At 40.9% G+C, this 14,784-nt stretch overlaps 1 protein-coding gene across 1 annotated transcript in view; it reads right to left on the bottom strand.

Moving 5' to 3' along the window:
- Positions 1–9,962: 9,962 nt before the first annotated feature.
- Positions 9,963–14,784, bottom strand: part of ENTPD1 (ectonucleoside triphosphate diphosphohydrolase 1) — a 41,486-nt gene continuing 36,664 nt past the window's right edge. Inside the window, exons 9-11 of the mRNA XM_081329017.1 lie at positions 14,341–14,448; positions 13,881–14,018; positions 9,963–12,919 (exon numbers count right to left, since the gene is read on the bottom strand). Coding sequence (XP_081185143.1) covers positions 12,713–12,919; positions 13,881–14,018; positions 14,341–14,448 — 453 coding nt within the window. The 3' untranslated portion in view covers positions 9,963–12,712. The remainder of the gene's footprint in view (positions 12,920–13,880; positions 14,019–14,340; positions 14,449–14,784) is intronic.

Here is a 14,784-nt window from a genome sequence, read left to right as displayed (position 1 = left end):
TAAACAGGCGTCTGAAACCTCCTGGCTCTTCATGGCAGGACAGAGACCTGATCAAAATCTCTCAGGCAGGAAAAGGTATCAGAAACTGGCATCTTTCACTGGAGGTTTGGTTTCTGCCTGGACTCATTAGATTTCAAGAAGCACATTTTCAGCCACATGCCATAGCCCATGCACACACAACTGTAACAAAGCAAGCATCTCTGAACATGTACAAAATGCTTCCTCCTTTCTATGGTCCCCTGATATTCAGAAGTTAGATGCAGTCAGAAGCCTATTCTCTGATTTCACAGCAGATCTGGGGTCTGGCAGCTATCTTAAAAACTGGCATTGGAACTGAAAATACTTTTATATTGTAAATTCCCATAAAGTGTATCCCACAAAAGAATCAGTGCTTTAAAATAAACAGGTGTGCATTGCATAGTAAATGTTATCTGGAACAAAGGGCACTGCAAAGTGTGAGGCATTACATTGGCTCAACTCTTACTCTTATGCTCAGTTTTGTTCAGGATCCAAAGCCCAGTTTCACTATGGTCAAATTACATTATAAATAGGCCTATATCTGGACCGAAAAATCTGGAAGATTGTTTGATAGAAGCAAAGAGGTACAGAAATGTCTCAGTTCAGCTATCATAGTCTTAAATACTCATAAAAGGCCTGACAGTTATCTTGACAATCGGACTGGACACAAATGAGGGTCTTCAGTTGGCCATGTTTTAAGCGAGGTGCAGCATGCACTCTAACAGTCTTTTGTTTGCATTCAATTTTAGCACGTGAAAAGTGTTAAGTCATGGGCTCTGGTGAGCAGGAATGAAGACACACGGCTGAGTACAGAGAAACTCATTCTTTTATTCTTGTTGGAACTGTACTTGAGCTTGGGCAGCTCCCAGCCACAATATATAGCCAAGCCATATGGTAGCAGCCAATAGGATTGAACCCGCACTTGCCGCCTGAGGCTGACCAATTGCAGGACCGGAGACGGCCTGTCTGGGTTGCTGGAGAGCCGTTAGCTCTCCAGCAACGCACGTGGTGTGGTACCCAAAAGCCCAGTACATAACACCCCTCCCTCCTAAGATCAGGCTATAATCCCCTTAATAAACTTGACATTAGTCAAGACTTATAAATCACTCCCAACAACCAAAATGCATAATAACAAAATAATACAAAATAGTAAAAAAATAATGCTTATGAATTCAAGGTGGCTAGAATGACATTACGTGACCTTTACAGACGTGCCATTGCAGTAGGGACTACAATAAGATTAAACAACGGCTAAACGGCTTGGCAATGCAGTAAGGATTACAAAGAGATTAAACAATGTCTCAATGAACATGCTTAAAAATGCCCCAATTTCTGTAGGTAGTGGTACAATTGTGACAACACTATACATCACTTTATTTAACAATATAGTCTGTGAGATATGCCGGAGGTTTGTGTGGCCTGGAGGAACGCCTTGGAGTTTCTCTCACTTTGTGTCTACCAGCTTACCCAGTGGGCTGGGTAGACCCATGTCCCCTTGTGCTCCATCGTCCAGGGGGATTGAAACACTCTGGCTGGCCTCACCAGGTTGGCCCACCCCAGAGTCAGTCTGTTCTGCAGAGTAGGCACAGCGGTTGCTGAGATTCGGCTGGTTCGCCTGGTCAGGGGTCCCATGTTGCACTTCTGAGCTTCCTGGTTCTTCCTCGGAATCAACTTCTGCTGAGAAGGGGAAACCCTGGTGGTTCTGGTGTGGGCTGGCTTGGGTGCCAGTTTGAGGACCTTGGGAGGGACTTATGCCACAGTCCTCACTTAGTGACCATTCTGGAAACCTCTTTCTAAGTTGGTCGATGTGTCTTCTGACCAGTCACCCTCCCTCCAACCCCACTTCGTAAGATAGGGGTCCGGATGCCTTGGTCACCTGACCAGAAACCCACAAATTTCCAGGCCCATAGTTTCTGGCCCAAACCCAATCACCCATTTGCAGCCCCCTCGGGGGTTTTGGTCTAGAGGGTTCTGCTGCCACTCTGTCTGGATGCAACCTGTCCAGTTTAGTAATTAAACGCCTTCCCCAATGAAGCTCAGCAGGACTTTTACCTGTAGCAGTGCAGGGCGTAGAATGCTGGCAGAGCAAAAATTCTGCCCATCTGTGATGCCAGTCACCTGTGATAATACGCTTGAGTGCCTCCTTTGTTGTCCTCACCATGCGTTTGGCTTGTCCATTCGAAGAATGAAACAGTGCAGACGTATCATGTCTGATGAGGTTAGCTCTAAGAAAAGCCTGAAACTCAGCAGCAGTGAATTGAGCCCCATTATCAGAAACTAAAACGTCAGGCAACCCATGTGTTGCAAAGGGTTTTCTCAGCACCTGGATGGTCCTAGCAGTAGTCATATTAGGGACTGGAACTACTTCCAGCCATTTTGAGTGGCTATTCACTACTATCAGGAAAAGCTGTCCCTGAAAAGGCCCAGTGTAGTCTATGTGAACCCTGGACCAGGGGGTATGCGTTTCTTCCCACCTGTGAACTGGGGCCTGAGGCATTTCAGGCCTTGATTGCTGGCAAGTATAGCAACCATGAACTTGATCCTCTACAGCCTTATCTAGGCCAGGCCACCAAAGGTAGCTTCTAGCTAAGGCTTTCATTCTTACAATGCCTGGATAGCCTTCATGTAAAGAGTGTAAGACTCTGTCCCTCAATGAAGTGGGGATAACGACTCTGTTGCCCCATAAAATGCAGTCCTTGTGTGCAGACAACTCATGTCTCCTGACAAAATAACTTTGAAATTCAGAACCTGGACTTTTTTCCAACCAGCTCGTGTATACCTATGACAAAACTCTGCTCAGAATTTTATCTGTGGCAGTTTCAGCAGCGATATCCCCTGCGTGGAGGGGAAACTCAGGTAAGTCCTGAATTGACAATATTTTAGCAGCAGGAGCTGGATCAGGATCCATTAGTGGCAATGGTAGTCTGCTGAGGCCATCTGCATGGCCCATTTCCTTCCCTGGTTTATGAATTAACTTAAAATTGTATGCAGACAAAAATATTGACCATCTCAGCATTCTTGGAGATAGTATGTGGGGAGTTTGTTTGTTTGTTGTGAACAACCCCAAAAGAGGTTTGTGATCAGTGTAGACAGTGAAATCCCTGCCATATAAATAATCATGAAATTTCTTAACTCCAGCCACTATGGCCAAAGCTTCTTTATCAATCTGTGCATAATTGTGCTCAGCAGAAGATAAAGTCCTAGAATAAAACGCAATAGCAATCTGTTTCCCATTTTTCTCTATGTGGCTTAAGACTGCACCCAACCCGTAGGGAGATGCACCACATGCAAGACATACAGATTTAGACTCAATGTAATGAGTTACAGTGGACTTTTCCGATAGAAGGGCTTTCAGATCCTGGAAACTTTTTTCGTGTAAGTTAGTCCATTTCCAAGGGACTTTTTTATCCAGCAGCCTGTGGAGGGGCTCTGCTATTACAGCCTTATGAGGTAGGAATGTGTGATAAAAATTTAGGAGGCCCAAAAATGCTTGCAGCTCCCCCTTTGATTTTGGCCTTGGAGCCATTTTGATGGCCTTCACTTTTGATTCAGCGGGGTGAATTCCATTAGCATCGATACGGAACCCCAAGAATTCCGTTGATGAGACCCCAATACTACATTTTTTTTCAATTTGAGGCCCGCATCGCGGAGCCTCTGCAAAACAGTCCTGAGCCTATTGGCCAACACTTCTGGGGATTCCCCGGCAATGAGAATGTCATCAAAATAGGGGCAGACACCCTGAATACCCTTAAGTGTGCGTTCCATAATCCCTTGGAAAATACCCGGTGCAACACTGACTCCGAACTGTAAGCTCTTGACTTTGAATGCCCCTCTGTGAGTTACTATTGTTTGAACCATGGTTGTGGCATCAACTGGCAATTGCTGATATGCCTGCGCTAAATCAAGTTTAGCAAAAATGGTTCCCCCTTGCAAAGAGACTAAAATATGGCTGACTACAGGAACCGGGTAAGCGTGTTGATTAAGGGCCTTATTTAATGTGCATTTATAATCTGCGCAAATGCGAACTTCCCCGTTGGACTTCAGAGGGGTGACAATAGGAGTTTCCCACCCCCCCCCCCATCAACAGGCTGTAATATGCCCTGTTCTACTAACTTATCGATTTCGGAATCAATTTTGTGCTTTAGGGCAAAGGGGACCCTGCGTGGCTTATTCCTAATTGGCACAACGTTAGGATCTAACTTAAAAGAAATTGGCAGGTCACTGTACGTCCCCAGGGTTGACTCAAAGACATCTGCATATTCCTCGCAAACAGTCATGAGGTCTGCTGTTTGTGTCCGATTAATGCCTGTAATTTGAATGCCTAAAGCAGGGGTCAGCAACCTGAAACAGTGAAAGAGCCACTCGGAACCGGTTCCCTCACAAAAGGAAAAACTGGGAGCCGCAAAAAATGTGTGCGCATGCACATACATGCGCACATGCGCAGAACAGGGTTTGACTGAAGAGTGGAGCCAAGGCAAGATATGCACCTACCCTGCATATTTGAATTGATTGGTTGAACTTTTTTAGTCCCACTTTTTTTTTTTTTGGACTGCACATGGCAGAGGACTGGGAGCCGCAGGAGACGGCTGAAAAAGCCACATGCGGCTCCGGAGCCATGGGTTGCAGACCTGTGGCCTAAAGCATCGAACCAATCAAGTCCAATAAGACTCGTTCTTTGGCCCTCTACTACTATGACATCCAGGTGCCCCAAAAACCCTTTAAATTTTACCAATAATGTGGCTTCACCCTTAACTTTAACGTGAGCATTCTGAAAATCTGTTAAAATAATATCTGAGGGCCGTAGTTTAGCCCAATGGTTATTGCGCCAACACACAAAGTTGAATGTGTCCTGCAAAATGATAGATACTGCCGAGCCGGAGTCCAACTCCATCTTACATGGAACTCCTTGTAGCTCTATCGAGAGCTTTAGTTTAGGCTTGAGGGGACGACAAGCCCCGGTGCGGCAAATGCTCCTCCAGCTTCTGAAGAACCCCTCATTAACTGGACCCTGGGCCCCAGTACCTCTCCTAGTCGGTTCCTCTGACTGGTGTTTGGGTGGCCTGTCTCTCTGGTGGGCTCTGCAAACCACTGCGATGTGTCCGGTCCTTCTGCAAGCTCTACACGTGGCTGAGCGAAATCTGCAATTGGCGCGAAGATGGTTGCCTCTGCACCCCTTACATTTAGGTAAGAGAACTGCCTTGTAATAGTTCTCTCGTTGGTGGTTGCCATGGTTTTGCGCATTTGGTTGCCTTTGGAGCTTGTTGATTTTGGGTTCTTCATCTTCTGAAGATTCTCCGATGCATTTGGCGACCTCTAGATGAACGGAATCTTCAACCTTTGAAGTTTTGGTGGGTTGCACTGTCTGTACTGCACCCCTGGCGGCGTCGGCCATGACCTCGTCCTGTGCCTTGGAGAATGTGAGATTGGGTCTTGCAAACAGTCTCTGCTGGAGGGCTCTGTCTCGAAGGCCACAGACGAGCCGGTTTCTCAGTCATTCCTCTAAGTTCGAGAATTTGCAAAGGCGTGCAGCCTGCCTTAGGCCCGCAATAAACTCTGAAGCTGTCTCTCCGGGTAGCTGCACTCTTTGGTCGAATTTAAAACGCCACGCCATCTCTGACATCTTGGGCTGAAAATGCCCAGTCAGCTTCTTCTTAAGGTGTGCGAATGATACTGCTTCGATGGGCATCGGTGCAAAAAGGTTTTCTGCTAGGTCGAAAGTTGCTGGTCCACACATGCACAGCAACATGGTGGCTTTTAGGCTTCCTCTGTAATTTGGTTTGCCCTCAGATAGTTCTCCACTTGCGAGAGGTAAGACGGCCATTTTTCTGGATGTTTTACATCGAACTCTCTGAGCTTGCCGACCTTTGGCATCTTCCTTCGATTCCTGTGTTCTTGGATCCTGCTTCTTAGGCTCAGGGAATGCGTCCACTGAGCATGCGTCCACTAGTGTGGCTTTACTAGCCAGCCTAGGGGGGGAAATGCCTCTTCCCTCCAAAGCGTATTGCTGACCCCTTGTTAACTTCAGCCCTTTTAAACGGTGAAGCAGGATCCCACCTTCGTCGCCACTGTTAAGTCGTGGGCTCTGGTGAGCAGGAATGAAGACACACGGCTGAGTACAGAGAAACTCATTCTTTTATTCTTGTTGGAACTGTACTTGAGCTTGGTCCATTCCTAGCCACAATATATAGCCAAACCCTATGGTAGCAGCCAATAGGATTGAACCCGCGCTTGCTGCCTAGGGCTGACCAATTGCAGGACCGGAGATGGCCTGTTTGGGTTGCTGGAGAGCCGTTAGCTCTCCAGCAACGCACATGGTGTGGTACCCAAAAGCCCAGTACATAACAAAAAGAATGTGCAATTTGTCTAAATAAAATAAATTATGGGGAGATCCTGAAATAAGAAGGTGGTAGCTAGCCTGAATTGAAGGGAAAACTAAAAATTCCTTTAAACTCCTAATCAAATGTTCCTCCTCATTAAACCATACTGTCAAAGTACATTCACTGATCTATTTGCTGTAGTTTTTAACCATTTATATATCTTATAACTTATTTTTCCCTGTGAAACATAACTAGCTTGATTAATTTTCAGATCCCTGCTCTTTATTGCAGCATATAATTTTGTAACATTCATATTCTCAGCTAACAACATACCACCACATGCTCGCCAAAGTGCTTTACATTTCCAGTTGATGTAGGTCTAGCCCAGCTGGCTCAGGAATTCTGGGAGTTGAAGTCCATGAGTCATAAAAGAGCCGAGGTTGCCTACCCCTGGGCTAGCCTAACTTCAAGCCTTTCTAATATATTTGCCTTATTAACAGCATCATAACAAGTCAGGATAATTCTCATGTTCATTCATTTTGCAACATCTCAAATTCAGCATCTATCAAACCACATATACAGAAGATGGGTTCTCACATTGGTCAATAAATTGTGCTTCAAATGTTGATTCTTCTTCAGGCTTATTTTGTGCTATTTATAGCAGCTTTATCAGCCCAATCAACATAGAGGGCATTATGCAGCCTACTATTAAGGAGACCAGGTCCACTTTAGCCTGCAATATGGCAGACAAGGTATTATGAAATATGGATATAAGATATGGGTTACGGGAAGAGGTAAAGCTCAAACAACACATCTTCAGGAGAAGGGTGAGATGCAAATAGCAGATTAGCACTGAGTCAGCCTGAAAGGCAGGGTTTGCAAAGTAATAAAATGCATGGATTGGTTACTTTGTGTCAATGTAATAAAATCCATGACATCCCATCTTCCCTCTATACAATTTCCACCCCAGAAAAGATCTCCAATTTGATCTCAATAAGCCAGGGCATATGCTATAATTCCCTTTGTTCTGACCTGCTTAACAGAGTTGCTCAACTGATGGAATTAAGCCAGGCATTCAGCAGACTGAACTACCCATCCACTGATAAACCAACAGAGCAAGTTTATTTCCCAGGGTGGTATTAAAAGTCAGACCATGAAAACAGAGTAACAGAACAGTGGTAGTTATAAAAGCTCAAGTGGTAGCTCACAGTGGTAGCTCAAAGTGGTAGCTCAAAGCTCAAGTCATTCAAGCATATTATTAACAAGCTACAATTCATACTGAAGAATGACATTGTACTTTCATAGGCACTGGTTATAGACCTGTACTTGCCTACTACCAACCGCTTAGCTTGAAGGAAATTCTCACAAGCAAGCAACAACAAAGCAATACCACTTTATAAAGCCCTAATAAGACCACACCTCGAATATTGCAGCCAATTTTGGTCACCATATCACAAAAAAGATGAGAGTCTGGAAAAAAATCAGAGAAGAGCAACTAAGATGATCCAAGACCTGGAGACCAAAACGTATGAAGAATGGCTGTGGAACTTGGGTTTGGAGCAGTCTAAAGAAAAGAAGAAATAGGGGAGACCTGATAGCAGTATTCCATTATCTGAGGGGCTGCCACAAAGAAGAGAGGGTCAGGTTGTTCACCAGAGCACCAGAAAGAAGGACGAGAAACAATGGTTGGAAGCTGATCAAAGAGAGAAGTAACCTGGAATTAAGGAGAAACTTCCTGACAGTGAGGACAATCAACCAGTGGAACAGCTTACACCCAGAAACTGTGGGCGCTCCATCACTGGAAGTTTTTTAAAAAAAGACTGGACAATCACCTGTCTGAGATGGTATAAGTCTTCCTGCTTGAGCAGGGGGCTGGACTAGAAGACCTCCAAAGACCCTTCCAGCACTATTCTATTCTATTCTATTCTATTCTATTCTATTCTATTCTATTCTATTCTATTCTATTCTATTCTATTCTATTCTATTCTATTCTATTCTATTCTATTCTATTTACAATGATGCCAGACCCTAAAACAAATCCATTTACACCAATGTAAATAGTGTAACCTCAACAATTTCACACAAAAGTAGAGGTATCTTCCTATGTTCTTCCTCTAAAGTTATAAATGCCATCATCTGCCAACAATTTTCTCTGGACTGTATGTAGGATAAACAGATCAGAACTTATGAAAATGCTTAAGAGAAATATAAGTTTGATATAGGATCAAAATAAGAACAAAGTAATACCAGAGTATAAACTTCCCATGAGGCTCCAATACATGCTTTGGAACAAAGAAACTCATCTTTTTGTTTTAGGCTACCTTATATGATCTCAACACAAAATGGGTTTTTAACATATCATACTGTACTTGTTAATTGATAAGGTAATTGCAATCTTTTTCATATGTATCCTGCATCTGCATAAAAACCGTTTTCCCTTCTCCTGACTCATTTCATTTTAAACCCTACATCAATTTATGTACCCCATGCTTCTGATGAGGTTAATTGTGCTTTATGAAATGTTACATCATTCAAAAAATTATTAATCTGAAAAGTTGCTACCAGGTCCCTTTTGATTTTTAATCTTCCTCTTCTTATTTTCTTTTTGGAAGAAAGAAGACCTGGCAAACCCAGTCATCAGATCTCTAAATCATTTCCCAATCTTTCCAAAGTCTTGAAAGCACCCAATTATATTATTTGATTTGTAAAACAATTGAAAGGCGGAATTGACCACATCTTGAACTGAAACATCCATTTGTTCAGCTCTGGTGCATCCCTACTTTGACTCAAGTTTTTGATCTGCCTAAGGGGTAAAAGAAGATAGCTGAATCAGTGATGATGACCAAAATGCAGAATAAAGGAACAGTTAAGGTTTGGGTTACATCTGGCAAGAAAATAAGACATAAGGATTCTGAAAAAATAAATATAGATATTAGTGGAATTTTCAATTGTTCTTTTATCTCAGATTATTAACAATAAGTCAGATTATTAACTATAAGTCTACTGGGAAAAAGTTAGTAAATCCTTCATCTCCTTTGTTGTATTTGACTTTTTCTTGAAGAGATTTTTTTCCAGAGTATTAAACCTGTGATTCCTGATACCTGCAGTATGAATTTGTTTTATCATCTAAATACTGTCTTAATGCATATGAGGGCTAAACCTTAATATCTCCTAATTCACCCCTTAATTCAGCAGAACAATCCCCATAGCTTTGTGTTTCAGGGAAATGAGCAGGAATTTTGCTTAAACAGTCTGATTTTGAGCTTCTGGAATGCATCAGTGAGATTTTAAACTGTAAACAGTGAAACTGCTGGAATTTGGGCATTTTTGCTATTTCTTTCTGGGTCAAACTGTATAGGAGAAGGGATGGCAGAACCCTGCGGTGCAGTGAAAGGGGAGTGAGCCTAGAATCTCTACATTGCCACAAGAGAACTAGTACCATTGACCCTTATGTAACTAGGCAGATGCTGACTGTTAGCTGAGAAAAGTTCTCTGCTTAGGCTTTCAGCAATAAATCAGTTTAATTGAACCTTCATGTCTAGACCTGGTCTTTCACACCTGACAAATTGTTTCTCTTGCCACATTGTTCTCTCACTCCACTTGGGAAATAATGGACAAACACCAATGACATTAATCAAAACATCTTTAATATTCCATATAAATACAGATATATACACATGTATAAAGTGAATATTTGTTTCTTTTGGACAGAAAAGACAAGGTTTAAACTATTTTCAGGAAGTATGTGATAGCATCCCAGCATCACATGTCCTGAATTATTCTTCCTCCAAGCCTGCAGCCCAGAGGGGCTACTAGGCACAGATGTTTAATAATATACTGTACATTCCTTCCACTTAATTCCCTTCCCACCATATGCCTACAGTTGGAATTCTTGCTAATTCAGTAGCAACCCCGGTAAAAGGAAAAGAGACCTAATACATTGTGTAATTTGGACAGTTTAAACCACAAAAGACACCTATTAACTAGGATCAATATGAAGAGGTAGACAAGCTTTCCCCAACCATGGGGCCTTCCAGGAATGTAGGACCACCAGTGCCACCATCTTTTCAACAAAAGGATTGGACATGCTAGCTGGGGATGATGCTTATGGTAGTCCAGCACATCTGAGTAGTATCAGACTGGCAGAAATAAAGACACTGTCACTTGTTCTAGTGACTATCTCAATCCAACCAGTAAGGCAGAAAGATACTGAAAGAATGTCAATTGATTTTTTCTCTATTAAAATTCCGAAGTAGCTGGAAAGTAGGTAGAACATTGTTATTTATTTTTATTCATTTATTCTATATTTTGACTAAGGAAGGTTCTGAATGTGCAAAGATGAGTGAGTTTAAATGCAACTCATCTAGAAAACCAGCTCACTAACATGAAGGCATTTGGTGACTCGTGAAAAAGCTTTTAAAGAATTAGTGCAAAATGAATGCTTATTTTGAGTAATTGGCATGTGAATATGTGGCATAGTATATACTGTACTGCTTATTCTCACTAAGGCAAGATTCCCAACAATTCTGACACATAAATGTGGTCAATACTTACTGGCATGAATATGATATGAGGATGTTTCATACTCTGATTCAGCACTCTCACTCAAGTTCTGTTGAAGCATACTGCTACTTCTATTCATCAGATTTTAAATACTATTCTCTTTCATTTCTTTGCAAACTCTTTTAAAGGGTAATTACTTGTCAAAAGTATGTTTCTTTTAAATAAAATTCCTGAGATGGGGAACCATATTGTTGAAAAACATTCTATGTTAAAAAAGAAGGGCCATGTAAAATTCATGTTCATTTTAGAGTTATACATTTTACTAAGACAAAACACACGTTATGACTTAGTACAATGTGTCAGCTCAGACACTGTAGTTTATAAAATATGGTTTATAGCTAAGAATGAATAAGCTACTATAGTTTAAGAAACGCCCCAAATGGCCCAATGCTTAACAAATGTGAACCACTTCTTCATTATACTAAACAGTTTCTATATTCTATTCTTCTATTTCTATAATTATGAGCTAAATAAAAGCAGATTCCTTAAATTAGCAAAACAGCACAAAAATTATTTTTATCTGTTGTAGTTCCTTTAATGCCAGTATCAGATAAATGCTAGATCGTTTCCAAATGTCTGAATTTTGATCATGTGACCATGGGGATGCTGCAATGATTGTAAGTGTGAAAAAATGGTGATAAGTTGCTTTTTTCAATGCTCTTGTAACTTTGAACAATTACAAAACAAACTTTTGTAAGTCAGGGACTACCTGTATTCCTAATTTACAATAAAATCTCAGTGCAAACCAAACCATATTTAGTTTTTTTCCTAAGAACATTCTTTTGGTGCTTGTAAGAAGGAATTCTTCTTCCACAGATTCTGCTCTTCAACACTGCAAACATGTGCAAAGGGTTTCTTTCCTTCTTCCCCAGTACATTTTTTGAATGATAATAATACCAATGGATTTTTATAATATACAGTGTGAAATCAAACCTCAGTGCCCAAGAACTATATAACTTACATAAGGCAGCTGAACACTTAATAAATAGTTCATCACTGCAAGGCCTGTTACTCAGGTACCAACTGTTACACATCAGGAATAATTTACTGCTCCTTTTTCTGGGTCAAGCTGCAAATTCATAACCTGCATTTTGTTCTTTAGCTTTTAGTAGAGTACTTTGGATTGTTCTTCATTTCTTCTCCCAGGAATTGGTAAGTTATTGTCAAAGGTTTTCCCTTTCATCCTCTTTCATACATGAATTGTTACAAATGCTATTTTATTTTTATTTTTATTTTTAATTCCATTTATATCCCGCCCTTCTCCGAAGACTCAGGGCGGCTTACAAGCTTAGCAGTATTTCATTATTACAATGAAATAATACAAATACTATCACAAATCTGATAAAGGACTGCTTCAAAATTGTAATTGGGTAGGGCCAGTAGGTGGTATTTCTGAATGCTTGTGTTTTTTCCCAGTAGAATGAAAGAAAACACCGAATCCAAGAGCAGCTGCAGCTATCAGCTTAAGTTAGTCCTTGCAGTGTTCAGCCCGTCATTTCTGACTGGATGTCCCTGTGCTATATTTCTAGGACCAAAGCAATGTATGAAGTGGCATACCTGAGAGAGGGGCACACCTGAGCGTGTGCAAGAATTTATCAACCCTCAGTTAGAGTAGGATTAAAAGTGAGTCTTCAATCTGAGGGAGATGAATAAAATGGTAGCATGCTGTTGTTTTGGCATCTGTTGGTGCCAGGGCAAACGGTCCAGAAAGCCCTCATATAAACAAGATATTTCAGCAGAGCAGAGTAGGAAAATACAACCTCCTGATCTTGACAACAGTGTTTCCATAGATGTGTCATACTACCTTTTGCACCCTAAATTATCTCCTTTCTCAGGCACTTTGGTTTACGATATATCATCCAGCCTACTAAGAGCAGAGTCATCACTAGAGCAGAGCAGATGACCATGAAGCTGATAAAACCTGTGTGAGACAAGAGATGTGTGTAGGGCTGCTCTGCAGGTATCATGTTGGTAAGGTTTAGCATATAGCCCAGCGTCCATCCTGCATCACTCTTTTGAATCTGAAAATGAAGGAGACAAGAATCACTCAAGGAAATACCAAGCAGCTCTGAGAAAAGTGGTGCAAACACTATATTTTTTAAAAAAATTATATTTATATTCCACCTTTATTATTTTTATAAACAACTTAAATTATGAACATATCTAATACTCCTTCCTCCTCCTATTTTTCCCAGAACAACAACCCTGTAAGGTAAGTTGAGCTGTGAGTGCTTGGCCTAATGTCATCCAGTCAACTTTCATACTTAAGATGGAACTAGAACTCACAGTCTCCTGGTTTCGAGCCTGGAGCCTTAACCACTACACCAAATTGGCTCACATGCAAGTTTCTCCAACAATTCAGTGATTAGGTTTGTATAATAAGTTTAATCAAGTCAGGTTTAGCAGCTTAATTCACACTATCTGCTAAGATCGATTGGTTTTAAGGTTGGTTACTTTTTTGTGAAGTTACATAAGGGCAAAGCTGGCCCTTTTAGTTAGCTTACGATTCAATAAATTATGAACATTCAGAAAATTTTCAGAAAATTCGACAACCACGATAAGCATGCTGTATGAATCAATCCAAAGTGTTACTCCTGGTCTCCAAAGTTCTTAATGTTTTGTGCTCATGATATTGCACTTCCATTCATATTGGTCTACCTGCTTCATAAAATACTAAAAACCATCGTCTGTGTCCCTCCTGAGTGAGACAGGGTGAGGAATAAGGCTTTTCAATTGCTGAACCAACACTGCAGATTATCTTGCCCTATAAAATGTGAATAGCCTTACCTCTGGGTGTCTTTTGCAAGGTTTATGAAGACACTTTTATTGTGGCTTGCATTTGTCTTTTGTTTCTGCCATATATTAGTGTAATAGATTTTTAACCAACTGATTAATTTTAGATTGTAGTGTAAAGTTTTGTGAGCTTCTAAAATAAATCTCCACCACCACTTCTTAATTTCCACCTCTGAATGTTAAAGATACCTTCTCCAGGAAATGGATATTCTGCCATTTTTCCTTAGTGAAGTTGTATCTCTGGCTGAGCAGGGAGATAATATAGGTACTCGAGAAACAATATTCGCTCAAGTACTTCTCTTTTACCTTAGGAAATTCGACTTTCACCTAGAGAGAGAAAAAGGAAACAAGTTTTATTTCATTGCTTTTTCTCCTCTTTTATAGAGACTGAGGCATTCTGTCTTCCACATAAATATTAATCCCTGGAGCTATCACAATCCATTTGTGTGTTTTCAAATGAACATCCTTTTCACATGCCATGAGGACTCTACGTTTGTAGGTAAGTGGGTTTTAGGGATTTATCTTTCCCAGCTTTGATTTCTGACTTGGAGAATCAAGCAGGACTAATCTCACACAATTAGCACTAATTGGAGGCCACTTGCTGTCTGAGTCAAGATCATGCCCTTTTTGTTTGAAAAAAATGACGTACCTCATTCCAGGATTTGGAGCAAAAGTTCTTCACTGTCTCTATCACTTGGTCCATAGGTTTTTCGGTCACATTTAGAAAATTCATTACATAGTAGAAAGCAGAAAATGCCTAAAGATCAAGTAATATGAAATTATTCAGGAAAGAAAAAGAGACTCATGTTTTTTTATAGCTGTATTTTTGTAAGCCACCCAGAGTCATAATAAATTGGGGTGCCCTACAAATTTTATAAATTAATGGAAATAAAATACTGCTATCAGCAATATTTAGCATAAAGGTAATGTTTTCTGAACAAATACCGATATATTGTTCAAATTATCGATCTAGTCCACAACTGTCTGTACTCAATGATTGGTTGGAAACTGCACATAATGTAACTGGGTGAACAAAACACAATTGCTACATTGACATAACATGTTATGTCCAAATAAACAAACCATATTATGA

This window comes from Vipera berus (genome assembly GCF_964194415.1).
Source record: "Vipera berus genome assembly, chromosome: 5".
NCBI classification, from domain to species: Eukaryota; Metazoa; Chordata; class Lepidosauria; order Squamata; family Viperidae; genus Vipera; species Vipera berus.
The sequence above is the reverse complement of the archived record's forward strand: the minus strand, read 5'-3'. Positions and strand labels throughout refer to the sequence as shown.